The following is a 25,722-nucleotide window of genomic DNA, read 5'->3' on the forward strand; positions in this document are numbered from 1 at the left end:
CGATTTTCGATTCTATGTATGTATGTAAAAGGATTTTGCTTCGCAGCAAGTGTCTAGGGGGGGAGCATAGCGCTATAAATACGAGATACCTTCACCGACGTTGTCGCAGTTTCTCGGAATCGGTTGAATTGTTTATACGACTGCAAACCAGCGACAATGAAGACTTTGCTAACAGGTAAGAAAAAGATAGTTGAATCTCAATTTCATACGATAGAATTAATTAATGATGTCATTATCAGATAGAAGGAGTGATAAGAAAAAAAGTTCCAAAAATTATCGGTAATAATAAATTTGCCAAGTGCAATAATTCGTCTGTTGTATCTTAGAATACGATCGAGAATTCATTATTTTGCAGTGACTTTATTCTGCACAATCGGATTTGCGCTTGCCGACGTTGCGAGCGAGTTTCAATCGGCAAACATTACATCGGACATTTTGAAAGGTCACGGTCCCACAGATTTGATCGAGGTAATTTTAAGCTTTCTGCTCAACTTCCGGTGATACGAAATTAGCTATTTTACCATCGATAATCGTTTGACCATCTGTAAAATAGGTGAAGTACGGAAACAACGTGGTAAATCTGGGCAACGAACTGACGCCGACACAGGTGAAGCAGATTCCAGAGATCCACTACAAGCATGAAGGCGGTGTTCTTTACACACTGGTCATGACAGGTACAATAATTATTCAAGCGAGACTTCTGAGAAGATGTAAATTAATTCTTCACGCAGATCGTATTCGTTACGATAATCAGTTATTGCGATTTAAAATTACATTTTTCGGCTCTGTTGAACAAAAGCACTGGAAAACTTTGTCTTGGTAGTGTCAATGCACGAGCCACCTTAAAATGACCTTAGAAATCAATTACCTTGACGTAACGGCATACATGAGCAAGCCACTTTCACCATACGGTAGAAAACCTGTTTTCGATATTGCCAGTTTAAGCGCGTAAATACTCATCGTCAAAAATGTACGTGAGCCGCCGCTTATGGCTGTTCTTTGTGATTTCATTATCGTCAGTTTGACGTTTAACTTTGAAAGATTCTTTTCTTATGACGCCTTGTTTAAAAAATGTGTAAGATATTCTTACATTACTTTTATCCTACATTGTACGGTGCTATAAGGAAATGTACAATCACGAGTATAAGCCGCGTTATCTTATACAATTCTCTATAAAATATCGTTAGATATTTGAGGCATTAAATTAATTGCAAAATTTCTTTTGTAAGTCAAATCCCCGTAACTGTTGTAAAATGCCAAACTATCCGCAATTTTTCGATCATTCCCGCACTCGAGAATGCTAGAAGTTTGAACATCTGCCAATACAAGATTTGGTCAGCATACGATTTGAGCTCACAAGATGAAACCGCAATGTTGGCCGTTGAAAAAACTATGTCAGAATAGACTCTCGTTGTCATGACATTTACACGTTCGCTTCCCAAAAAAGAATTTAATTTCAAACGTGTTCATTGCCGTACTTTGCCCTTCTCCAGTTTTACTAATTGTGAAAAAATTCCTCAATTTATGACGACACAATTCAACGTTCATAGGCACCGAATATCCGCGAGCAATTAACTTTCAATTATTCGTAGTCTGCACAGTTTTACCAGGAAAATAAACAATGTTAATAATACTTTCTTCGTGCTCTTTGATTTTCAGATCCAGACGTACCTACACGAGGCTACAATCGTGAATTTAACCATTGGCTTGTTGGTAACATCCCTGAGGAGAGTGTCGAAAAGGGAGAAGTCTTGGCAGAATATGTTGGTTCCGGACCACCGCAAGGCTCTGGATTGCATCGTTACGTTTTCCTTGTTTATCGGCAAGATCAGGGCGCCATAACTTTCGACGAGAGACGTTTGAGCACATGGTAATAATGGAATTCATCCAATTCTATCTAAAAAAAAAAGTTCTAATGAAATTAAACAAATTACATAAAATGTATGCAAAAACTATGGTAGATAGGTTATCTAATACATGTTGCGTGTATATTTACAGGGACGGTAAACAAAGGAGGCGATTTTCTATTCAGAAATTTGCCGAAAAGTATAGTTTGGTCGGTCCTCTTGCAGGAAACTATTTCACTGCAAAGTGGGACGAATCTGTCCCTGATCTTCACAAACACCTTGGTTTCTAATCTCGAGATTCAGCAAAATCTACTTTGTTTAATACGATAACGAGTGAACTACATAAGCACATTAGGAGAAACTAGATTATATGTCTATACCTATATTGGAATACGGAGACGTAGGAAAATGACAAATGTTAATAGCAAAAATTTGTGGAATAAACTGATTGCAAATTGTTCTTTATGGAACATTCATTTTATTTCAATATAAAACACTCATTATCCCGATTTGCAACTCCAACCAGCACAAACACTAGGATGATGATAATGAAATAACGATTTATGAATTATAGATATAATAATCCTCATAGGATTAAGAAATGTACATTATGCCACATAAATTCAACTGGATGCACTTACACACCAATTCAGGTAGCTGTCATTACATAACAATGCAATGCATGTATCGAGGATATATGCATAATATATCTTTGGTGACAAAAAATTATTTAGGCTTATAGCTATGTAGGTATTTAAATTTATCTCAAACAATTTTCGAACTCAGTTGGAAACTTCAAATGCGGACAAAGTCGGCAGCAGCTATTCTTCGTCACACAGATATTCAAGTCAATTGAATCTACCTCGTCAAAAGTTTACTTTGATTAATAGATAAAAATCAAATGACGTTCTTAAAAGTATTAACATTGTAACAACCGTCACAAGAATGTTATAGGGACATAGCCTGGTAATGATGATATGATTTCCCTTTGAAAAAAAATTTATAATTTTGGTGTTATAAGCTATTGTTCGATACGATTTCAATATCTTTGATAAAATTGTTTATTTACATTACAGAACTCAAAATTCTCAACAGTATAGCAGCAGTGCTATTTTTTCTCTCTTTTTTACACCCTCGCACTCCAAAGTATATGTCCCACAAGTCTAATTGTTTGTAGGTTTCATGCAAATTATTAACTGTCGATGACAGCAAGTATGCACGCATATTTACCTATTCGAAACTCATATAATATATTTTTCTCAACTGAATTGAACGGTTTCAAATTGGTTAGCTGTATAAAGTAAGCTGTATGTTAAAAGCTAATTTATTTCAATTCAATATATTAATATATGTATATTTGAACACACAGTAAGGTAAAGAGTTTCGTCGTTATTCATTCAAATGTCTCAGAATTTGTCTTGTATTATGATCAAGTTGCATTCGAAACATAGTACCTGACTTGCTTATAGCTTCGTTGAACTTAATTTCGTTGAAACCGAAATATTTATTGAATGTTAATTTTTTTATTTTTGACGCTATATAATATCTGATTGTACAACTGTAAATTAATGTGTGTAGTTAGAAGTACCTGTTACAAGCTTAGCAAGTTATTATATTTCAATATCAAATATCATTACATTACATTTCATATAGTGACTAGAGTACAGTGTGCGTTTTCGAGTAATCAGCATAGTTTACAATATTGTCATGAGTATAAAATAAAAAAAAAAAAAAAAAAAACAACTAAATAAGAAATGAAAAAACTTTTCATCAAATAAGAAATTTCATTAGGCATTATTTTCGTAGAAGGATAAGGGCTGTACGTATATCCTCACTCGAAAAATTCAAACGTGTAATTAATAAGTCTGTATTATTAATATATCAGATCAGTTAATATCTCAGATCGGTAGAAAAAAATACAAATAATTAGAACACCATGTAATGCGAACTGAAAAGTACCGTCTTCATTGACGTAGCAACCACGTATTAAGAGTAGTGTCCCATTTTTTGATTTCTGACTGACATTGATAGATGTGTAACATAAAAAAGAATACTAATATTCTCGTTTTCATAATTTTTCAACGATCACGAGTAAAGTTGACAGCTTTTTAAATACATATCAATCCGGTTTAACAAGCTTTATGATTTACAATTTTCCGATGCATCATGAGAATTAGTAATGTTAACACGATGAAAAGCCAGTTTTTTACGTCTAATGACTAGCGTTGGCCAGTTTTCTTCTTTTACTACATTTTCTCCTTTGTATAAAGTAGTATACTCGCTGAAACGAATTATATTCAACATTGGGGAACAGGTATAGGTATCCATCGATAAAAGCTTAATGTATCGAATTTCAGCTTTTTCATGGATGACGAATCTACACACTTTAGAAAAATGTTAACATAATAAGATCTTCTGTTTCATCGTCTTAGATATAATCTTTAACTGAATTAGAGCCTGATTCCGTTTCTGGGATAGTGTGTAACTGTCAGAAATCTGAAACCGTCTGCGTATATTTCGCTATGTGTTTACAAGTAGTAGCAATTGTTGAAAAAATACACCACTACATTTGCTTAATAAGTACATGCAAGTATAAACTCAATTTGTACCGACATCTACGAATGCTGTTAAGTAATTAACGTAACAATACAAGCATATCGAAGTCCTTGGAAGTAACTGATATCCGTAAGCTTTTACAACTCGGCAGATCTGAATAATTCAATTATTTATTGTTATCTAGAAAGAAGATTAATCTTGCTGCATGATGAAAAAGTAACAAAATGATGAAGATGATGACGATGATGATATAAATATAATAGTAACGATGATTATAACACTATCTTGAGCATGTAATTGATTATATTACATATTTGTAACGTATATTAATTGGTTTTCTCTAGGTAATCTTAAGTGGCAAATATGTCTTTCCTTTGGCTCTTAGCATTCCCTTTGTAATCGCCCAGCGATTACTTCTAGAGATTAATTCGTCGTAACTACATTAGGCTCAGCACGCAACTACTTGCAAATCTCTTTGTATTATTATATCAAATGTCCAAACGTATACCTAGCGTACAATTTCATTACAGTCGAAATGACTACTATACAAATTTTCTTTTTTTTGTCTCTTTTGTAATCGCCTTGTTTCAGATGTTATTTAATGCTGTTTTAACATCTATGGTAGAATAAGTCCAAAGCAAAACTACATTCTCGATAATACGATAGTATTTTCACAACAGGGTGTCATCTGTATGTTTTTACACGTAGTTAAATTCAACGCACTTCTCATACGTAGTACTTAGTTCGTTGATTTGCTGTATCTAAGCAATTTTATACACAATATGCTTCTGTACATGAACGAGTTGCAGTTGAGCAGCCGATGATTTATGAAATCTTGACGCATTCAACTATAAAAATTTCTCACTGACAGGGTCGGTTCTCATACTTCATCAACAATCAAGGTAATCTCAATTCAGGATTCAGTGTGATGTTCAAACATAGTTGATGGTCCCTTATGTCCCCCCAGCCACCGTTCCCTTTTCTCAACTTTGTCTTTTTAGCCACAGCCGCATTTGTCAGTGTCAGTTGAGACGGAAACAAATGTTTTTTAGCAGTCTTTAGTACATTTTGTACCTTTTCAATAACCGCCGTGGGTTCACAATTATTTTTCTTGTGATGAACCCCACTGAAAAGGAACCAAATCCTTTAATTCTCAATGCTTGAGTCTGCGGTGCGCGGTAAAAATTGTTCAGATAATTTCTTTGTACTTCTATTGACAACGCTGCATGAGATTCTCAAAACGTTTCGATAATACTCGATGAATTTTATGCCTGTCTTTTACTGATATAAGTTTCAAAAACTGTTAATAAATGCAAATGAATCTAATTGAAAATTAATTGCAGGATGCAGATCAGTGCGTAATCTTTTGCACATGTTCTTTTAAATCATATTTAAAAACAATGAATCAATTATTACCATTCCCCGATGTGAAAAATTCTAGGTGCTTTCATCACCATGGCGATTAGGCCAGATTGGATGTGAGATAAGCCACCGGAGCCTTGACTTGATGGGATGCATCCTTGAGCGATATGCTGAAGGCTCCAGTCCCAGTTATAGTCGTCGTAAGAGCAGAATTTGGAAGCACAGTCTCTCAGTTTGTTCCAAGTAATACGATTGAACGCCATACCCATATTATGTTTACTAGAAATCCACGGTGTTACCTCTGCCTGTAATTATTTCAACGATTGTTTGTGACTTGTAACATTATCATTATCGCATAACTGAATGCACATTTTTTAACAGAGGCCTTTCACCAATTTCAAGATAATGCCATTGTTATTTTAGCCTGGTTTCCCTGGTCAAAATTTTTAAAAGCATAATTATTATTAACAGTAATCTATAACTTTTCTTTCGTAAGTATTATTGGTAGAAGACCCCTTGTGTATAAATTTATACATTTGATACTTGTATTCAGACTACAAAGTTTTCAACGAAGGAATTCTACATTGAACTCTGACCTAAGCGAGTTCGGAAACGAATCGAAAAATATCTAATTATATCATGAGTTAATTTATACGTTCTATAAAGGATATTGTCGTGCCATATCAAAAGTTGGGTCAGGTATAACAAAGCCCATAAAGCTGCATATCTTTTTAAATATACCTACTCATACTGCAGTCATCATACTTAAGCTCTACATGCAGGATAATAATAATAATGATGATGATGATGATGATGATAATCGCTGACAACACCTACCCTATTATACTTTTCCATCATTCATAGTTCGACACATTTATTACCAACGTACGTTACACGTTACATAATCATCGTGCTTAAAACTTATGCAAAAATAACGCAAGTCTGCGACAGACTTGTTGGTAATATCTCAAATTATTTCATAAAGTGTTTCAAATTCGAAGGACTGTAAATGATTTCGAGAGATCGTAAAGTATATTCACTGGATAATTATTATTATGTTTTTTTTTTTTTTTACCAAACATTACGTTCATTCGTCACCTGCGAAATCAAATTGTGATTTAAATGAAAATTTACTTTTCATGATTTACTGTACGTACGTAGGTAGTTGTAAATTTGTACGCACAGATACAAAAGACAAATAAAACTACAGTCATAAAAATGTTTAGTAATAAGCAGCTTTAAATTAATTGCAACTAATAATTCAGAAAATGCGATTAAACAAAAAAATAAGAAATCACCATGGAATCGGATACGTGAGAAGCAAAATGGTAAGTGGTAATAATAAATTATTGAAACGGCATTGAAGAAAAAAAAATAAAAATTACATCAATTGAATCTGTAAATATAGGAGGTAAGTGGTAGTGCGGAGAAAATTAAGAGAACGAAATGCTGTGGAAATTCATCAGTGGGCGAGGACTCAAAGAATCGGTGTCAAAAGGTTTGAGGGAGAAGAAATGCGTACGTCGCAATAGAAATAAAACGATAGTATTAATAATCGTAATTTCAGCAAATAACGCAGAACATGGCAGGTCATTCTAAAATGCTACGATTCAAAATCAATCAACTGGACATACAGTGAATACAGCATGCTGCAGCGAGATGGAAGGATATTTTTTATTGAACATTTATTAACAATATTTCGTTTAAGAAATACGAATTTGGGGTATCAAATTATGATATATACTTTTGCATATACTGAGAAATTGGCGTATCACTGTTTGTTTCTCTTTCTCTTTGCCGTGCAATGTACGAAAACGAATGCATATCTAAATGCCTGTGTATAAATATGAGATGAAAATTTATTAGGATGCTGTGCTAGATTATTTTAACCTTCTGATAATGGTTGTAGAGGTTGGGCAAAAGCTGGAATGCCCAAGCAGGGGCAGCAGCTTGTACCAATTGAGCACCTTGATAGGTGGAAAAGCCACCCTGAATGATTCCATTGTGTCTCTTTAATCCGCGAAGCATTTCCTTTTGCAGTACACCATTGACACCGAGAAACTGGGCGTGAAAGTATCGTTATTACATATACATAATAAGTCGTACGCGTTGTCTCGTTGAAAGTTTACCACATTTCTTTATCACGAACTTTAAACAGCTGAATTGATCCGAGGCAAGAGTACTCGAATTATTGACAGGAAATTAAAACAGACATCGGACGTTATGATCCCTTATCCCCGGTGATATGTGATTTGTGTTTTTTTTTTTTTTTAATTATTTTCTTTCTTTCGGGTGAATGAACGTGGTGGAATTATCTTAGGATACCTGATTAATGTTGTAAAATATTTATCATTAAATACAGTTATAATAACATCAATTATCACACATCAATTTTCAGCATAATATATAATATGTGAAAGGTCTCGCGAGACTCAAGAGCAGAGTTAATAATATATAAACTAAAAAATTATTTTATATTATGTGGCTTAATTGTGTGACTTGCAAAAAGCTGTGTGATCATATTATAATGACATGTCCGTGTGAATAAACGTCGTATATGTATAATAGTAATAATAATCGTTATACGTACGAATTACTTAGCGTCGAAAAGTAAGGGCTTACCTTTTTGTTGTCCGCGTAATAGTTGTAAGTTTTAAGGTACGTTCCCAGCGACAAAATGTTGCAACGTTCACAGCTGTGCTTACATGTACGTTCCATCAGTCTGAGTACGTGCAAAAAGTCTTCGGCGACGTAGTGATCCTCCTCAAGGAACAAAACCATCCCAACGTGGTTTTTCGTTACGGTTAACTGGTCGAATACTCGATTCGCCTTCCACCACCAGTGGTGTTTAGTTTGGGTAAATTTCGCCTCCCTGTAATGTCCGTAGAGGTCGGGATGCTCCGCGTTTATGCATTTCTTCACCAGAGCGCTGTAAGGAGAAGAGAAAAAAAAAAGAAGGAAAGAAAAAAATAAGAAGGAACCGATCCAGCCGAGGAATGTACGTTTGAAATTTCAATTTTCAGATACCACAATTTTCTTTTCCTAATCGTTGAAGAAGGGTCGTCATTGATTTTCTATATCCAGAATTTGACCAAATTTTTCACTAAAAATGGCCCCAACTACACTTCTAGGAAGTTTAATTCTTTATAACTTTGGTCGTAACAATTTTTAGCCGACGGTCGATATTTTCCGACTTCAGCCATAAACTCAGGATGGCGACTGAAATTATTGCAGAGTCTAGTCGAAATTCTGGATTTAGACTACACCCCTATCTAAAAATTGCAATTTCAGTTGTTTTTCTTTTTCATCATATTCCAACTGGGATCAACAAGGGATTGATGATTCGACCAAAGCACAGTAAAAATCACCGATCGCATCAGACATCAGGTTACAAGCAGTCTGAAAAGTTACTAATTGCAGTAGAATTTGAAGTCAATTAGCGACCGATGAAGCGTCCAATAATAAAAACGAATTCCTAAACGAGGAAAGCGAGGTTTTGTTCAAGGTTTCGTTTCGTGGATGTACAACTCACCTTTCCCTCTTAATGTTACGTGGACAATCGTTGGGATCCTCGCCAGGAAATGTGTGGGGATGAGTCTGTATGCTGTAGGGATAAAAGATCTGCATAACTCTGCAGAAATCGACGCTCTGCACGAGAAAATTGATGTCCGGATCCCATACGTCGTGACTAAAAATGAGGAGCGTTTGTTCGATCCCCTTAGCTTGTGCCAGGGAGACGATCAAGTGCCTCAAGTAAGTGAGTCTGGCGTGAACCTGAATGACAATTACTGGGGCGTCGGAAGCCAGGGGACCAAAAGCCTCCTCGTTGAAAACGCGTTGTTCCAGATTAGCCTTTTCTACCTGTCGACGTAGCTCGGATATCGTAAGATTCCCGGATATTCCGGCCGTCGAATTGGATCCGGCGGTCGAGTTTCGCCTGTCCTTCAGAAACCTGGTGGGCACAAGTTATTTGGGAATTGAGATAAATTTAAAAGTAGAAAAACGCTCGAACAACAGCTGCGAATCAACGATTTGTTGTACCTGTGCAGTTCCTGAGGCACAAGCATTAGGAGACTCTCGTTTCCTGACGGCGGCGAACTGGAACGACTTGTCAAACTGGCCACGTGAAATTGCAGCCAGAGAAGAGTTGCCAGGAAGACGAGGGCCAGGGTTCTCACCAAGGTTCCACGACCATTTCGACCGCCACCCATGACAGCCACCCCCGAAACTGATAAAATGGAATTAAGTCAGTCGTGGGGTGAAACAAGCAACCAGTAAATTTTTTATTTTTTCCCTATCGATCTTCCGCTCATTGCACGTTTTTGCGTTAAAAAAATATTGCGTAAATTTTCCATTATTGCATAATTTTCAATTTCCAAACTGGCAGAATGAAGTGGTTTTTACCGCGTTTTACCGTTGGAACAATCGCCACGTTATAGTATCTAGAGAATTTCCGTGTTTTCTAATTTTCCACATTAAAAAATTGTGCAATAAATATTAAAAAATACAAGTATTTTACTATGCAATCAATTCTAGCAATGTCGTAATCAAACATGCAATCCGTTTGACGACTCGGTTGAAATTGAATCTACTTTCACATTTCACGGACAGTTTTAATTATCGGCAACGAAAATATTGACCAATCATCTAATTCTACTTTATGCTATGTATATATTACGTATCGATCGACACTGATAAAATTTAAATTACCGCATTATACAGCTTCCTACGCCCCTGTACCATCGATTAAAAAAATATATTTGACATGTGTTTGCGAGTCAATTAACGCCCCCCTTGTAATCAGATCCATGGTTAATTATACGCGCACGGTAATCGTGTGCGATACTTGAAACCCGAAATTCTTCCCTCCGGTTCGTTGATTAACTGCATGAAACTTTCACAGAATGAATGCGATCTCTGTTTATGGTTTGTGGAGTCGATCCGAGAAGTGATTAATTGTAAAACCGAGAAGCAATAATTAGCCAAACGTATTGCTGCAGGTCTCGTGCAAGTAATATAAGGCTCACAGTTTTTTTTTTTTTTTTCTTCTTTTTCTTTATATGCCGTCGCAAAAAATTATTCATAATCTTTTTCCTTCCGCGGAAGAAGATATATAAAGTCGCAAATGAACGGTTTCCGTGGACCAATGATGACGCGTTCAAGCCGCAAATGGTATGCATGATAGATGAGTAAAAATGATGCAAGGAGAAAAAAAATAAGCAAATGCATTTCAAGTTTTTTTATTCTTTCATTTATTCCTTGTTTTCTTATCTTCACGCAGTCAATTATCGCGTGATAAAAGCGTACACTCAGTGTCATTGTGAACAGATTATAAATCGTAAAAGACGAATCACGGTTGACGAAAAAAAAGATGAAAAAAAATTAATGACACTGACTTATAAAGACTGGAAATATAAGGAACCGAGTGAGGGACCCGGCGATAAGTTTTGCTGATAACTGGAGTATCGTCGAGTGACAGGTTTACTTAAACCGTGTTTGATGAGCATTTCAAGTATGGATTAGAGATAGATAATAACGACACACGATCGTTTCGACGGTACAGACGAACAACGTGATTTTTTTCTTCGTACATTCATTTTATTTTCATTCAAGGCAGAAACATCGATATCATACCTAAATTGCAACTAATACGAGAAAAAAGTATGCGATATACGTGCATGTTTCCGCTAAATACCAATCAATTGGTCGAAAAAAAACAAGCTGCAATACAATAATTGAACTTTTCACGCTGGGGATAAAAACCTGCATAATTGAAATCGAGAATAAAAATAAACGCGTCATGTGATATAAAACAAGCCGGAAATTTGGTATTTATTTATTAACGCAAAGTCGGGTTTAAATCAAGAAACGAAACAGGAGATGAAGGAGAAGACAAAAACGCTAGTCTTATGTCAAGTGAAATTACGATTTAACTACTTTTTCCATTCCGAAAAATAAAAATGTACAAAATTATCCGTATATGTGGTTATTATACCTTCGCAATACGTTCTATAACACTTTGGTATCAAGTGAAACGTGATAAACGATCTTTCGTACATTCTGTATACTTTATTCGAATATCCATTCCACAAGTTGGGTGAATTTTATCTCTCAACACAATTTTTCAGAATTTTTTCAGACTTTTGAAATGTGTCGATCAATAAAATCGTTTTAAAAAATTGTATGAAATTCGAATCAAGTACGGAAAATCTAAAAAAAAAAACAGCGTGCTCTTCGAAGTGGGAACAATCGTATAAAGAATCAGACCCAGGTCGAAATGGTAAAAACTGCCCCGTATATAACGTATAACGTAAGTATATCCAGATGATTCTTCGTCGCAGATTAATTCACGAGGCAACGGTTGAACCTACATTACAGAACCTACACATATAATAAGATGTACGAGTAACTGTGAGCTATAATCTATCATCTAATCTTAGACGAAGATATTTGTTTTTATTATATAATATCATAGGTAATTTAGTTCGGTACTAGTTTTAATGACGTAGCAGCGCGGTCGATAAACTGTGGCAACGATCGTATGCACAGACATTATGTATATACCGTATAAATATTTCAACGACCTCGGTATTACGTATATACTATAAGAAATAATAACTAAACAAGTCGGTAAATGAGGGAATAAAAAAGTTCAAGTTCACAGGCCGAATTTTATAACTGTATGTAATGACATTTAACAACGGTAGGTAAATATTTTTGCGAGTATGCAATTTCTATCTTTATTTATTATTTATTCGTTTTCGTAGACCAATGTTAATTGATTTTCTGAACGGAAACGTTTCTACGGTTATTCGTTATCTCTGCCATTTTCAGGCAGTATACCTACTTCGATGTTTATAACATAACGCCGGATGATTTTCTAAGAAAATAATGAAAAGAAGGACAAGAAGAGGAAGATGAAAAACAGACTCGAGTAAAATATCGGTCAGATGGTTTATATTTACACGGCTCTGGTGGTGTGACGGTTATCCAAAAATGGGCGTTTCCACGCCGCAACAAATCTCGGAAAAAAAAAGAACACTGAGTCAACTATTGATAACAATAACAACAACTATTGATCATCACAATCCACATATGTTTACACTAGGACGGTCCTTAATAGCGTTGTTTTTTGAATTTTTATGCTTCCAAGGGCTTAAACGTTTTCAAATTTATAAGAAATAACAGTTCCGTGAAAATTTCTGCTCTTTACATCAACTCTAAGATGGTCCGCTTTGCGATCGAAGTATCTTACGGAAATAACATGAGAAAAAGTTTTCTTGCTCATTGAAATCTCACAAGTCGTTGACTAATATACCGAAAATAATAATGGAAAATACATATTTTTGTAGAGAATTGAAATCTCTACGATAAAGCTTTGATACATAATATTCGTAAATGAAAGCGTTCATATTTTAATTTACGAATTTATCATACAATTTTATACCAATTATAAAATTTTCTTTGAGCATTTATTAAGAGTCGATTAATTGAACTGTTATTATACGTGTAGAAATCAATCAGGTTCATACACACACACACACAGATATACATATATATATGTATATATAATATATATATTGTCATGGCGAATTGAATCATCAAGCGTCATTTATTAGGACCTTACTGATTTTCGGAACCTTCTTCAATCGAAATCATCCAACGAATTATCATTTTAAATACAGAGATGTGAATAAAGTTTTTCTACTAAAAACTTTGAAAAATGATAAAACAAGGAAACTCACCTCTCATGGTGGGGCGACCCCTAAGTGACGTTTCTGTAACAAAATTTTACGGTATACGATAAGAAATTAGATGATGGTATTTGATGTACAAGTGAAACAGAATCTCCACAGATTTGACATCAAGTATTATTTACCTTTGCGTAATTTCAATTGCCTTCATTCAATATTGTTCAAATATTACTCATTCATCCTCAGCTTATTAACAAATATGTTATTTCTGCAGATGCAATGAACGAAATGTCATCAAACACAACAAGAAATTGATCAGAGCGGTAATTATGGCTTACATAAATCTACCGGTTCCATGAATTCAAAAATCTGATTTTAATTTCCATGTCGCGTATTACGACCAGAAATCGAAACTGACAATCAAGTACGTCAAAATAGAATGGTTAATGAATTATCAATACTTTTCATAATTATTCAACTATTTTTACGATTCAAAGTTTCGTTTTTACTTTCTGACGAATCGGCATATCGTCTAGATTCATCGAAACACAAGAAAATAATTTTTTTAATTCAACAACAAGAAGAATAAGAAATAAAAGAAAAAACCTTCAACGAACTTTGTGATCCAAACGTTAACAACATCAAACACAAAAGCTGGAAACATTAACAATAAAAGTCGAGGGTGCAGCGCGTGTAGAGGAAATAAAGCTAGTAATGAATTACATCCCTATAACCGTGGAAGGCGACAACACTGTTGCAAAATGTCTTATAACATTTCTGAGGTTTCGCGCCTGCTCCGCGTTGTTTCTCTTCAAAGAGTATGAACGGCACGCAAATCAGTCACGCAAGCCACGCACGATTCAACCGCGATAACGAGACTGAGGAGAATTATTTATCAGCCTACATAAGAAAAAAAAAAAAAAACAATCCACGTTTCTCGAAATTACTTATCTGATCTATAGTCACGAATTTGTATCACACCCGTTTTCTTTACTTGTTCTCTTTCTTTTTTTCTTTACAGGTACATCGGAGGCAGTTTTTATTTTAAATACACAGCTCCTTGTAACAGATAACAAAATTTTCTCCCATTAAAAACACCTTTGCGGGTTCGAGGTTGCAGCCCAAATATTGAAATTTTTTTTTGTTCTTAAACATATACGATTATGAACAAGAAATTTTATTTTGCAACCAAAGAATTGTTGAAATCATTTTTGTAAAAAAAATTTAGGGATCAACATTCAAAATTCTAGCCGCAAGCACGAATCGATGAAAAAATTTTTAAGATTGTGTCAAAATTTCAAGTCGATTTGGTAAAAAATTGCACCGAGGAATCTGCGCTACCGGATTAAAAACATGGTCGTTCGTTTCTTATATGCCCAATGCCGCAATTGTGTTATTAATTAAAAAAAATTTTTTTTAAATGTTCTTGAAACTGTAAAAAATAAATCCCTCATACTCAAAGTGTTCCAAGTGCTTTCATTTTCTTTAAAAAAAAAAAAACAAGTTTTAGACTGTCCAAGCTGTACACCCACCCCCTTTGAATAAGAAAATTGTGTTACATGGAAAACGTTCTCCAGACTTTAGATTCTTTTCCCACAGTCTTTATAGAGCTACCTCATACCCTGCATCCTCTTCTTATCATCATTTCACTGCCTCGGTTTCCATACCGTATCAGCAGAATGCCCCCACTACTAATAAACTGTAACTGGTCAGTCCATCGCCTCCTTCCTCTCCCACGTACGCACTATCAAGTCATCTTTCATTCGGTCAAAATCAAAATTCACCTCTCCCCTTTTTCCTCCTCCACATCTTCTCACTGTACTTTCCATATCTTTGACAATGAATCAATTACATACTCAAACATTCAACTCCTCGATGGAAGTTCCTCTAATTTTCTCTTTTCCTTCGTACGTGCGCGTAGTCGACGGGTTACTAACCGGAAATAGACCGTAATAAGATAACGGCTGGGTTGTGGATGCGGTCATCGATAGCCGCTCTTCGGGATCTCAATCATCCATTCCGTAAAAAATTGGTAAGCAGTGGATTCACTTGTCGAACTACCCTTGCTAAGTGACGAGGAAAACTTCTCTGAGAAACCAGTTTGGATAGATTGGTTGCAGCAAATTAAAAAAAAATATACGTATTTTCTATATAATTTTTTTTTTTTTTGTTACGAAAGTACGAACTGTCACCCGGGTCACACTGTCCCGTCTAGCCGATACACGCAATCGTTTGTAAGGTAATATTTAGGAATATTCAAAGTTTGAAGAGAACTTTCCAGCGATGGTAAAAAAAATTGTGTTCGATCTGATTTATCTAAGGCTTAAAAAAATTGACGGAAGTATTTGTATAGGAAAAAATTTAGCAAACGATTCTCTGACTTTCTGGAAAAACCCCAGACATTTCCCTGACTATTCCAGAATTTCAGAATTCCATGATATTTCCAGGTTTTCCAGAATTCCCTCACCACTTGCGTCATCAACGATCAACGACTTACCCCAAACCTGGAATTTTAGGTGCTACTTTTTCTCTCCTTCGATTATTCTACATGTATGTTTTACTGCACGTATATTCACCCCTTATTCATCTAACAAAAAATCTAAGCCAAAATGGTTACCTCTTTCAACGTATATCTCATTATTCAGCCTTGCCTATTAATTAAGGTGGCCCTAAACTCAGTCTCAATCACTATCGAACACGCTATATAAATCAGAAAGGAAAAAAAAATTCTCCAATCTATCTTACGTATCGCAGGACTACGCTTTCAGACCTTTCAACAAAACTACCTACCTTCCAGCAGTTAATTCAGTTCAGATTACATCAAACGCCTGAACACGCATCTGTTTCGAAGAACAACATACGTTTCTACGATTATCGATATTATAAAATTTCCAGCAAGACGTACCGACACTGCACAAGTTTGAAAACAAAATAATAATATGCAACTATATTGGCCTCATATTTCCCTAGCCGAAATGACGATATATCAGAAAATTGTGTCAATCTCAAAATATCACTGACCCAATTTAAAAAACATAGGAAAGTTCCTTCACCCATGCGGACGTGTCGTCTTACAAGTCAGCTGTCATAGACACCATAACGAATGCTAAAAAAGGTCAGCGTACTCTGGAACGCGGTAGTAGTTTAGTTAATGACCACCATAGCTATGTTTCACGTGATAAAAACATTCTCTAAACTCGATACTTTTAACGGCCATACATTCACCTTTCTTTCCAAATTTTTTCATTTTTGCCTTATTAATAATACCGTCGCGACTCCCTCCCCCTTTCATTACCTAGATCTTCTTTAACCACCATAATATTACATTCCATATGTACAACGTAAATTTTACATACATAAATACATAATATGCAAAACGAGTTGGAAATATGACAAGTACCGCTACCCGTCTACAAGTTGGAAAATTTGTCAGTTAAAACGGTTCCACGATGATTAATGAACCGCCGTAACATGCAACTATAATGCAGCTCAAGTTGAACAAATTTATTATCAATTATACAAAGTTATGTAATGCTATGTGTTATACATATCGTTAAAGTTGATGCCGTGTATACGATATACATAATGCAGCAAGATTCTTCCACCGGAAACGAAAAGAACGAAAGGAAATGAGCGAACGTTAAAAGAGATTTGCAATTTTTTGCATTAAAATTGCGCGTAATGGTTAAGGACGTTATATATTTTTCGATAAGAAGAATGATAAAAAAGCTAAGTAAATAGAAAAAAGAGGTATATAAAAATCACAACACGACGAAGAGTAAAAACGAAATGAATTTAAAAAAATGGTAAAAGAAAAAAACATATAACACATTCCTGATTAAAAAACATCATTCGTTCCTTGGAGTTTAATTCAAAAATAACAAATACTCAACAATTTTTAATCAATATAAAAAGAAAATTATGAATAACGGTTGAACGAATAAAGCAAAAGGTTCGGATTTTTTTTCCCAACGAAATTGTAATACAAGGTCAAGTTTTTTATATCACTCCGAACCAATCGCCCATAAATACAGCGGTTTTAAAAGAAAAGAAAGAAGAAGATTGGAATGTATTTTGTAGTGGAGACAATTGCGTAAAGTGAATATAAAACTTGTGAGAGAAAGAAATAAAAAAAAGAAAAACATTTGAAACAAATCCAAGATGGTCAGGGTTAAAAGCTGATGAAATTTTCGCAGAATACACACATTTACTGTGTTTTGTTTGCGATTTCTCTTGTCAACGAGGTATTATTTATAACGATATACGACAAGTTGGCAGGTGAACTGACGCGGTTAATTTTTCACCCAATAACGATATAGGCCAGGGCTTTGTTCTAGCCTTTAAACATATAATAAGCTAGTTTTCTACCGAATAGGCAAATGTGAAAATTATTATACAGATGTATAAACACGTCACGGTAATCAGCCAAGCAATGCAACCACTTCCTTTACGTTCTTGGTTTTTGCTTCCTGTTTCCGGCAAACTAGTGTCGGAATCAATGCGCGTTACGAATTATTTTATACATATAAATATAAATGTATATATATATATTTTGTAGATATATGAAGACAAGAGTGTAAGGTTGAAAGAAACCGTGTGATCAATACTTTATCGATGTTAGTACAATTATGCAGCATTTTATGTGTTTCAAAGTTTGGAATTTGATCGGCATTCGTTATAGATATCCAATACCCAAGGGAAAAGACAAGGTTTGATCATGTGCCAGGAAAATCAACGGAAATATAGAATAAATAATCGCTGTTGGAACGTATATTTCTTGCCTGCCATCTATAATTAACATGTATATCATACCTTAAATACATTATACATATGTACAGTATATATGTATTAGATAGGTATAATTTATAAACTCGAGATTAATTTGCATAAACGCAAAATATATCGACAGTCGTATATGTAATAATCTATAATTACTTCATCGAGACTTATTTGCATCGTAGATTTATTTTCCTCCGCCTCAATTTAATACTGCATCAGTTAACAGATTGCATTCGATGTGTTTTTCACGTACGATTAAAGTGCGGTGCTGTGTAATACGGTAATATTTTTTGACCTCAGGAAAAAAAGAAAATCGTAATAGATCGCACGCTAATATTATTTTCTTTTTTTTTTAATTCTATTTTCGTACAAGAATGTTAAAATATACGTGAAAATTACGTTCACTTTACTCTCGAAAGACAGATTGAATTAAAGAAAACCAAACAGAGAATTTGAGAAGAAAAACACTGTCTGCTGTACCAGGCTTCAAAAGTCGATTGACCACGTTTATGAAATAGAAAGGTCAGAATGTAGAATTCCAGAGTGAAGAATCGTTAGAATTCGTCTCGATAATATAGAACCGTATGCATATTATTCTAGATTATACGATTTTATGTTTCGACCCTTGTATATTTTGTCTTTCGATATTTCGATTTTCCGTTTTTTTTCAATTTTCTATATACCTGGATTTTATTCATTCTGAGAACTCTACGGATTAGATTTTCGTATCTTTAAAAAATCGATACGTTAGTTTTTCTATCGATCGTTTATTACATTTTTTTCTGTTTTTTTTTTCTTACCTTCACCCGATCAACAATCCATCATCGAAAACAATTCTAAAAAGCTTTATTACAATATAAAACCACATGGAAATATGATAGATTCCTTTTATAAATTTCGACGATCGCCGTAATATTGTACAAAGGTTTAATTTGTCCGTAAATTTTTTTTTATCGTTCGAAATTCTGTGTAAAACGTATTATAATATATTATAATCAAAGACGATCGAAATTTATTTTCTCGTACTCAAATAATCAAAGTGCTAACTGCAGATAATATTTGTTCTACACAGATAATAAACTGCGCGAGTTAAGCAAAGCGAATAAGACGTAAGAATAAAACTCCGATCGCACTTGACTGACGGGAATCGTAAATTGGGCAGATAATGAGCTTAAAAGTAAACGTAAGCTTCGTACATTGGCACAGCAGTGGTAAGCTTATACCTCCTCAACCCGAGGTACGTAGAATAAGGAGAAGCAGGAGGAAGAGGAAGAAGAGGAGGAGAAGGAAGGAGCAGGTGTATATATATATGTATATACATATTTATATATATATATATATTAAACATATATATATTCCACCCCAAACCGAACTACTTACGACTCTCAGCATCGGCGATTTTATTTATTTTTAAATATGGTGTAGAGTGTACGCAAAAATCATCTTTCATTAAGTTTAAGGTTTTTTGAAAAATACAAAACATCTAAAACAAACATAGATCGGTTTGGGGTGGAATGCCTCATATGTATATATACAATATACGTATACACGATGCACGTATAGGTATAATAACGCGTTATCGATTTTCAATTTAACCCCGAACTAGCACAGCTGCTAGCTGAATGCCTCTCTTCCTCCTGTTTAATTAATATTATATATATCTTACACCTCACGAAAAAAGCCAAACGTACTTTTTCTTCGTAATAATTCTTACGAAATCAAACGGCATTGGTCAATGCAACGATGTATGCAAAGATAAACTAGGATCCAAGGATTCGAACGGAGAAATATAAACCGTTTAAAAATCTTTAGCAATATTATTTACGCAAAATAAATAGCCTACGTGAGTTTAAGAGCTTTCCTATACCGTGTGATTAGAATAAATTCGTAAAAATTCGAATAATATAAGCTAACTGTAAGATATCAACAATCTGAGAAGCGGTATTATAATTAAAACGTTCGAAGCGCTTAAATTCTGGTATTTTTGATAGGACTCTAAAGTTTTCAGGCTTGTTTTGATCACCATAAATATTTCGAGAAACATACGTACGCTGAAAAGTATTTTACACAAATAATTAGCTCTTGTAGAGCGGATATGACAGACGATTTTTCTCAAGTATATTATATACGATAGGACAGATTTTTCCGTCATCAATTTAAACTCACCTTGACGAGAATAACGAAAATGGATGACCCTCCTCCATTCTTAAGGAATCTGTAACATAAAAAAAGGAGGAAAAAATCATTTTTTGCCTTAGATCGATCCCTTGCAACGATCAGTAAGCACGCGGATTCATTCTCGTACACAGTGATTTATCTTACCGCAAGATAAATTCCTGAAGAATAGATTACGAATTTTTTCATAGATTATTTATCCTCGGTATTACAAAATCATCAACGCTATTCGACATAAAATCTGTCATTTATCCACTCAGCTGTGAATTCTCCGATTAAATAAACATCAAGGTGAAAACCAGTTTCACATGTACTTTATAGCCTGCATTAACTTTTGAACTTTATCGACTTTGAAATAAAAAAGTTTCCTGTTCATTTTTTTTAAATTAATCTCTTCTACTTCTTATTTATTTTTCATTACGCACCGCCCATTTTAAACCGTACTTGGAAAATCGTTATATAATAATTTACGTGAAAAAAAAAGGAAGATGAAAAAATGATCATCGCGGACTTGTTCCTTATTTCATTCCTGATAAACACTGCAATCTGACTCATTCCGACACTTCTGGTTCTATAAACTGAGCATTTTTCCATCCATTATACAAATGCCTTCCCTCCCGTTTTTCACCTCGAGAATAATTACAAAGTAAGATCAAGTGTCAGAGACGACTTGTTACATCGGAATGTTGTACCTATTTGAAGCGAAATACCGATTTATCTTAGAGTTCGTCAATTACCGAACAAATTAATTAGACTTGCCTTCCTTCATAATGACTCTCAGAATTACTATATTTGTTTCCATTGATTACACAAATTCTCTACAAACGGCTACCGTGCATCAATAAATACCACGACTAATTCAAATTAAACACTTATCATTTGTCGAGTATTTCGTCAGGCTTTGTATATATTATACCAATTTCAGCATTGTGTACAAAATGTTTACTCAAACTACAGCGACGATAACAAACAGATGTAATAATTTATCAGACTGCACAATTGCGGGACAAAATTAAAAATTGCCAACCGTGCAAACACGAGTTATTACCGATAGCTAGTTGTTGCCTTTATCTATTTATTTTTTCTTCTTTTCTTTTCTTGACCCTTGTTTTACTTTTTGCCCCGACATGTGAAACATTTTTACCCGACTTTTTCGATTTCATTTTTCGACTTATTCGCACGTCGTGCTCTTTGTAAAACAGGTTTGACATTTCTTTGCACGGTCATTTGTAATGAATGACAACAAAACAAAAACTGATACGAAGCTAAAATATAATACATCATAGGTGCACGTGTTGCAAGAAAAAAAAAAGAAAAAATATTGTTTAACTACCAAAGCAAATTCGTAAATATTTCCGGCCAACATTTTATTATTATCATTTTTCTTTACTTTTCGTTGAATTGTCAAACTTTGCCAGTATATTATGTACATACGTATATATAGCTCTTTCTACCAAAGAATAATTCAGCAATCTAGAAGTACAAGCGCAGAAAAAAACCATGTATGTGTCTTTTGGAATAGTCCAAAGATGAACCCAACTCATGATTTATATATCTGAATACAGAATCAAGGTGAATTCTATTACTGTCACTATCAGTACTGTTGAAATCTGCAGCGCGTATAAACGTATAATAATACAGCAGAAAACTTTTATCAACGTATCTTTGAACTATTGATTTAAATTGTAAGACGTTTTTTTTATCGCCGACATCTAGACGACGAGAATTTATTAGGTACACCTTAACGTGCCAAAGTCGTAGAATGTATCACAGTTCTTTCATCCATTGCAAGTATTATAAAACTAAGTATGATGATAAAAAAAAAAAAAAAAATGGAACGCTAAAAACCAGCATCGTACGCGACAATAGATAATTAATCGTTGAATACATATTTACCAATTTAAAGAAAACTGTAAAACGCGCGATAGTTTTGCTTCAATTTACGAAAAGTTTGCAGAAGAAAAATCTTTGTTACATACAAAGTTTGAAAATATACAGGTGAGATACAACAAAGAACTGCTGGCTACACTAAATACATAGGTATATACCTAAGTCAAAATTTATTGTACATTGCAAGACATTTTTCCATTCCAGTAGATATTTTTTCAAAATTTCATCGCCTACCGAACGTTTTACAATTTGTGTAAGCAGCAATAAAAAAAAATACAAGTCAACGATGGAATTTGTACGAGAAATTTGTACGTTGACGTAATGAGAAAAATAAATGCAATTGAAAGTTAACAATATATTATAATTAGGTGTCAGAAATCAGAGTCTGTAAATTGTATAATAACCGTCTTGTGTTTCGAATACCTGTTACGATCTCCGATTAACCGTTAAGTAAATTAGCCGATCGCACGCGATGTAAAAGTAAACAAAAAGAAGAGGCAAATCTGCCCTAATAATCTATACACACACTGTAACATTGATTCAAGAATGTACAAGATGAAGGTAAAAAAAAAAAAAAAGTATTTTACCGTTGCATCGTACCTGTGATACAATATTTATACATATTATAGGTGTATAATAAATTTGTATTACATGTAACTTCTCAGCTTTAGACCTTGAACGTTACAAACGTTGAATAAATTTGGATAAAAAGAAGCAAATAAAAAAAATAAAAATAAAAATAATATAAAAAATTGGCAATATTAATAACATCTTCAAGTTTTAATCAGCAGAGACGGGAAAAAAAAAATCGAACATATTTCAGATAGGCATCCTCACCTCTGCCACAAGTGTTCCGTCAAATCACTCGTTTTCAAATAATTATTGCAACATCCATTTAGTCCATGATGTGCAGCAGCATAAATAATATCGATTTAAAAATATCACCTCCATACACGTATATAAAGAATAATTAATCAATGTAATAATCAAACGTGTTAAGAAAAAAATAATGACGGAAAGATGAGTTTAAATTTAAATTTAAAAAGTAAGCTAAAAGTAAGCTCTGACAGACGATCGCCTCGCGGCTGCGTCCGTCCGATTGCCTCGGCAGACAGAAATGAACTGAATGGCTGACACTGACACTGACAGACTCAGAGCTTACGACTACAAATACCATCTCTCCACCTTCTACATTTTACACCTACTATCGGACCTCCTTACTCGGGTTCTACGGCTGTTCCGTGGATCAGTTGCTCAGCAGTTGATAAAGTTGAACAGTACGGAATAGTAAATAATTGGGAGTATTTTTCAATATTAATCAAATCACGTGTTTACTGTGCAGTGATGTGACCGTAGTAAAATTGGATTACTTACGAAAAAGGTGTTGTTTCAGTCGTCGTATCTTATTATTAATCAAAGAACAAGAATTCAACCGATGCGCAAAATAAAAATAAACAGTTATTTCAAAGCGATTTTTTCACGCGATTAAACTAATAATTCATATTTCCCGCGCGTGTTGCTAACTAAAAATTATGAAAAATAATATCGCTCTTGAAACGTCACCTTTTTCAAATCGAAGTTTTTAACGAAGTACGTAAATAACGTACAATAAACGATGCGACAGTTGAAAAACAGTTTTCTTTTTTTTATCAAAAAACCCTTCGATGTACGAATATACGGAATTGAAGAAGAAGCTAACGAATGAAACGGAATTGAGAATTATTACACAATTTACAAGTTTGAATGATGAAAGAATAAAAATTGAAATCAATGATACATTTTCCTATTTTTTTTTCCTTCATACCAATCTTTTCAATCAGATAAAGCATTTCTTCCTTGTCTGGGTAATTTATTTTCCTTTACTCTAATTTCCACCTCAGATAATAATATATATAATATACCCGGCGGTATTTCTCTACTAATCAGCAGTTGCGATGTAAATACATAAGTAATAAGTATAATACCTCAGTATCCTTATTCACATGAACTGAGAAAGGAAAAGGATTTCCGTTGCCGCAAAATGATTCACCGCCGTTACATGTGCATTGTACATTCGGCTTTGCACCTCAAATCAGCAGACCATGTTTCTCACCTCCCTCGAATTTGATCATTTTTTAGTACGATGTTGTTACCGACCAAAAACGGTTTCGGATTTCTTCTCAGGTTTTTTTTTAACCACGACTGAATAATTAAAAGAAACGAAAAACTAATTCTGAAACTGCCGTATTCAAAAATCTGGAAAAAATTCACACTACTTCTATGATTCGAAATATGATTTTTAAACACCACGTGATCACGAGTTCTCAATATATAATATTACTTTCGTGAGTTTCTAATTTTTCTACGTGAGAATTGGAGTTTTTATTTGTTTGATCTGTCATAACTTTCTCAAATATTCATGTCAATTTATTTGAAATTTAGGAAAAGGCCAGAACGCCTGAGTACAGTTAATGCCAGTTAAATTTTTTTCTAGAAAAGTTGCAGAAAAATATAGTAAATATTGAGATTCCATAATCTTGTGGTGCTTGAAAATTATATTTTAAATCGTAGAATCGGTGCGAGTTTCTTTAGATTTTTAAAAATGTCGTTTTCGGAATTGGTTTTTCTCACATTTCACTGGTGATTGAAAAAATCTGTAGAAAAAATTCCGAGATCTTTTTGTGTCGGTAAAAACATCATAATAAAAAATGATCAAAATCGAAGGAGGTGAGGGACATGGGCTGTTGATTTGACGTGGAATGCCCCACATTATATATGCAGCACATATATATTACACATGTATATACATTTTTGGGCGATACATATTCAAATACATACAGGATATTACCTATATATTTACATATTTTTTTGCATATTCAAAAAAAAAAAAAAACAACTTTTCACGGATGGACACCATTTCTCTCTTTCTCTCTTTATCTCTCCTTCTCCCTTTCGTTATCTGCAAAGACAAGAAATTTACGATTGATTCTGAGTCCCGACGGGTATGAAGCGCACCATTAATATAACGCGGCAAAAAAGTCACGGAGCTTATTACATGATCTGCAAAGATCTCGTAGAGATTATGCGGTATATATATGTCCGTTGATTTTAAAGGAATTTTCATGAACTCGATAAAGGTTCTCTTCGTCTTCTGCACGATAAATTCCGGCGAAGATGAAGACGAAATTAAGTAACTATAAGAGAAAGACAAAAAAACAAAAGGAAGAAAATTTCACCAAGATGAAATCGCGAGTGCGTGTCAAATGCAAAAATTGAAAATTCAAATTAGAAAAGTACATCAGCTAGTTGAATTCTTAACGGTGATTCGACTGCCTTAATTCAAGGTTTCATTAGGAGGAACGATATTTTTTTTTCAAGCAAATCGAACACGAAATTATTAAAAATAGATGGGATTGAAGTTGGTAACGTTACTTTATCGA

The 25,722-nt window shown here is 34.2% G+C and overlaps 2 protein-coding genes across 13 annotated transcripts in view; one reads left to right on the plus strand and one right to left on the minus strand.

Annotated features, from left to right (window-relative positions):
- LOC124185721 (alpha-1,6-mannosyl-glycoprotein 2-beta-N-acetylglucosaminyltransferase) overlaps positions 1 to 25,722 on the minus strand; it is a 56,288-nt gene that overhangs the window by 3,490 nt on the left and 27,076 nt on the right. For 4 of the 12 annotated variants that reach the window (XR_006871453.1, XR_006871452.1, XM_046576765.1 and 1 more), the window contains exons 2-8: positions 20,405 to 20,453; positions 13,511 to 13,543; positions 9,807 to 9,993; positions 9,298 to 9,717; positions 8,388 to 8,694; positions 7,656 to 7,826; positions 5,820 to 6,070 (exon numbers count right to left, since the gene is read on the minus strand). Coding sequence is in view for 10 of the 12 variants with exons in the window: in XM_046576765.1 (XP_046432721.1) it covers positions 5,820 to 6,070; positions 7,656 to 7,826; positions 8,388 to 8,694; positions 9,298 to 9,717; positions 9,807 to 9,993; positions 13,511 to 13,517 (1,343 nt within the window). In the remaining 2 variants the exon portion in view is untranslated. The other 8 variants (XM_046576759.1, XM_046576768.1, XM_046576767.1 and 5 more) reach the window with 8 other exon arrangements.
- On the plus strand, positions 60 to 2,307 carry LOC124185724 (protein D2-like). Its single transcript, XM_046576770.1, has 5 exons — positions 60 to 175; positions 356 to 468; positions 554 to 674; positions 1,660 to 1,870; positions 1,999 to 2,307. The coding sequence occupies exons 1-5, from the start codon at positions 157 to 159 to the stop codon at positions 2,135 to 2,137; spliced, it is 603 nt and encodes a 200-aa protein (XP_046432726.1). The 5' UTR covers positions 60 to 156; the 3' UTR covers positions 2,138 to 2,307.

Source organism: Neodiprion fabricii, chromosome 6, assembly GCF_021155785.1.
Source record: "Neodiprion fabricii isolate iyNeoFabr1 chromosome 6, iyNeoFabr1.1, whole genome shotgun sequence".
NCBI lineage: Eukaryota > Metazoa > Arthropoda > Insecta > Hymenoptera > Diprionidae > Neodiprion > Neodiprion fabricii.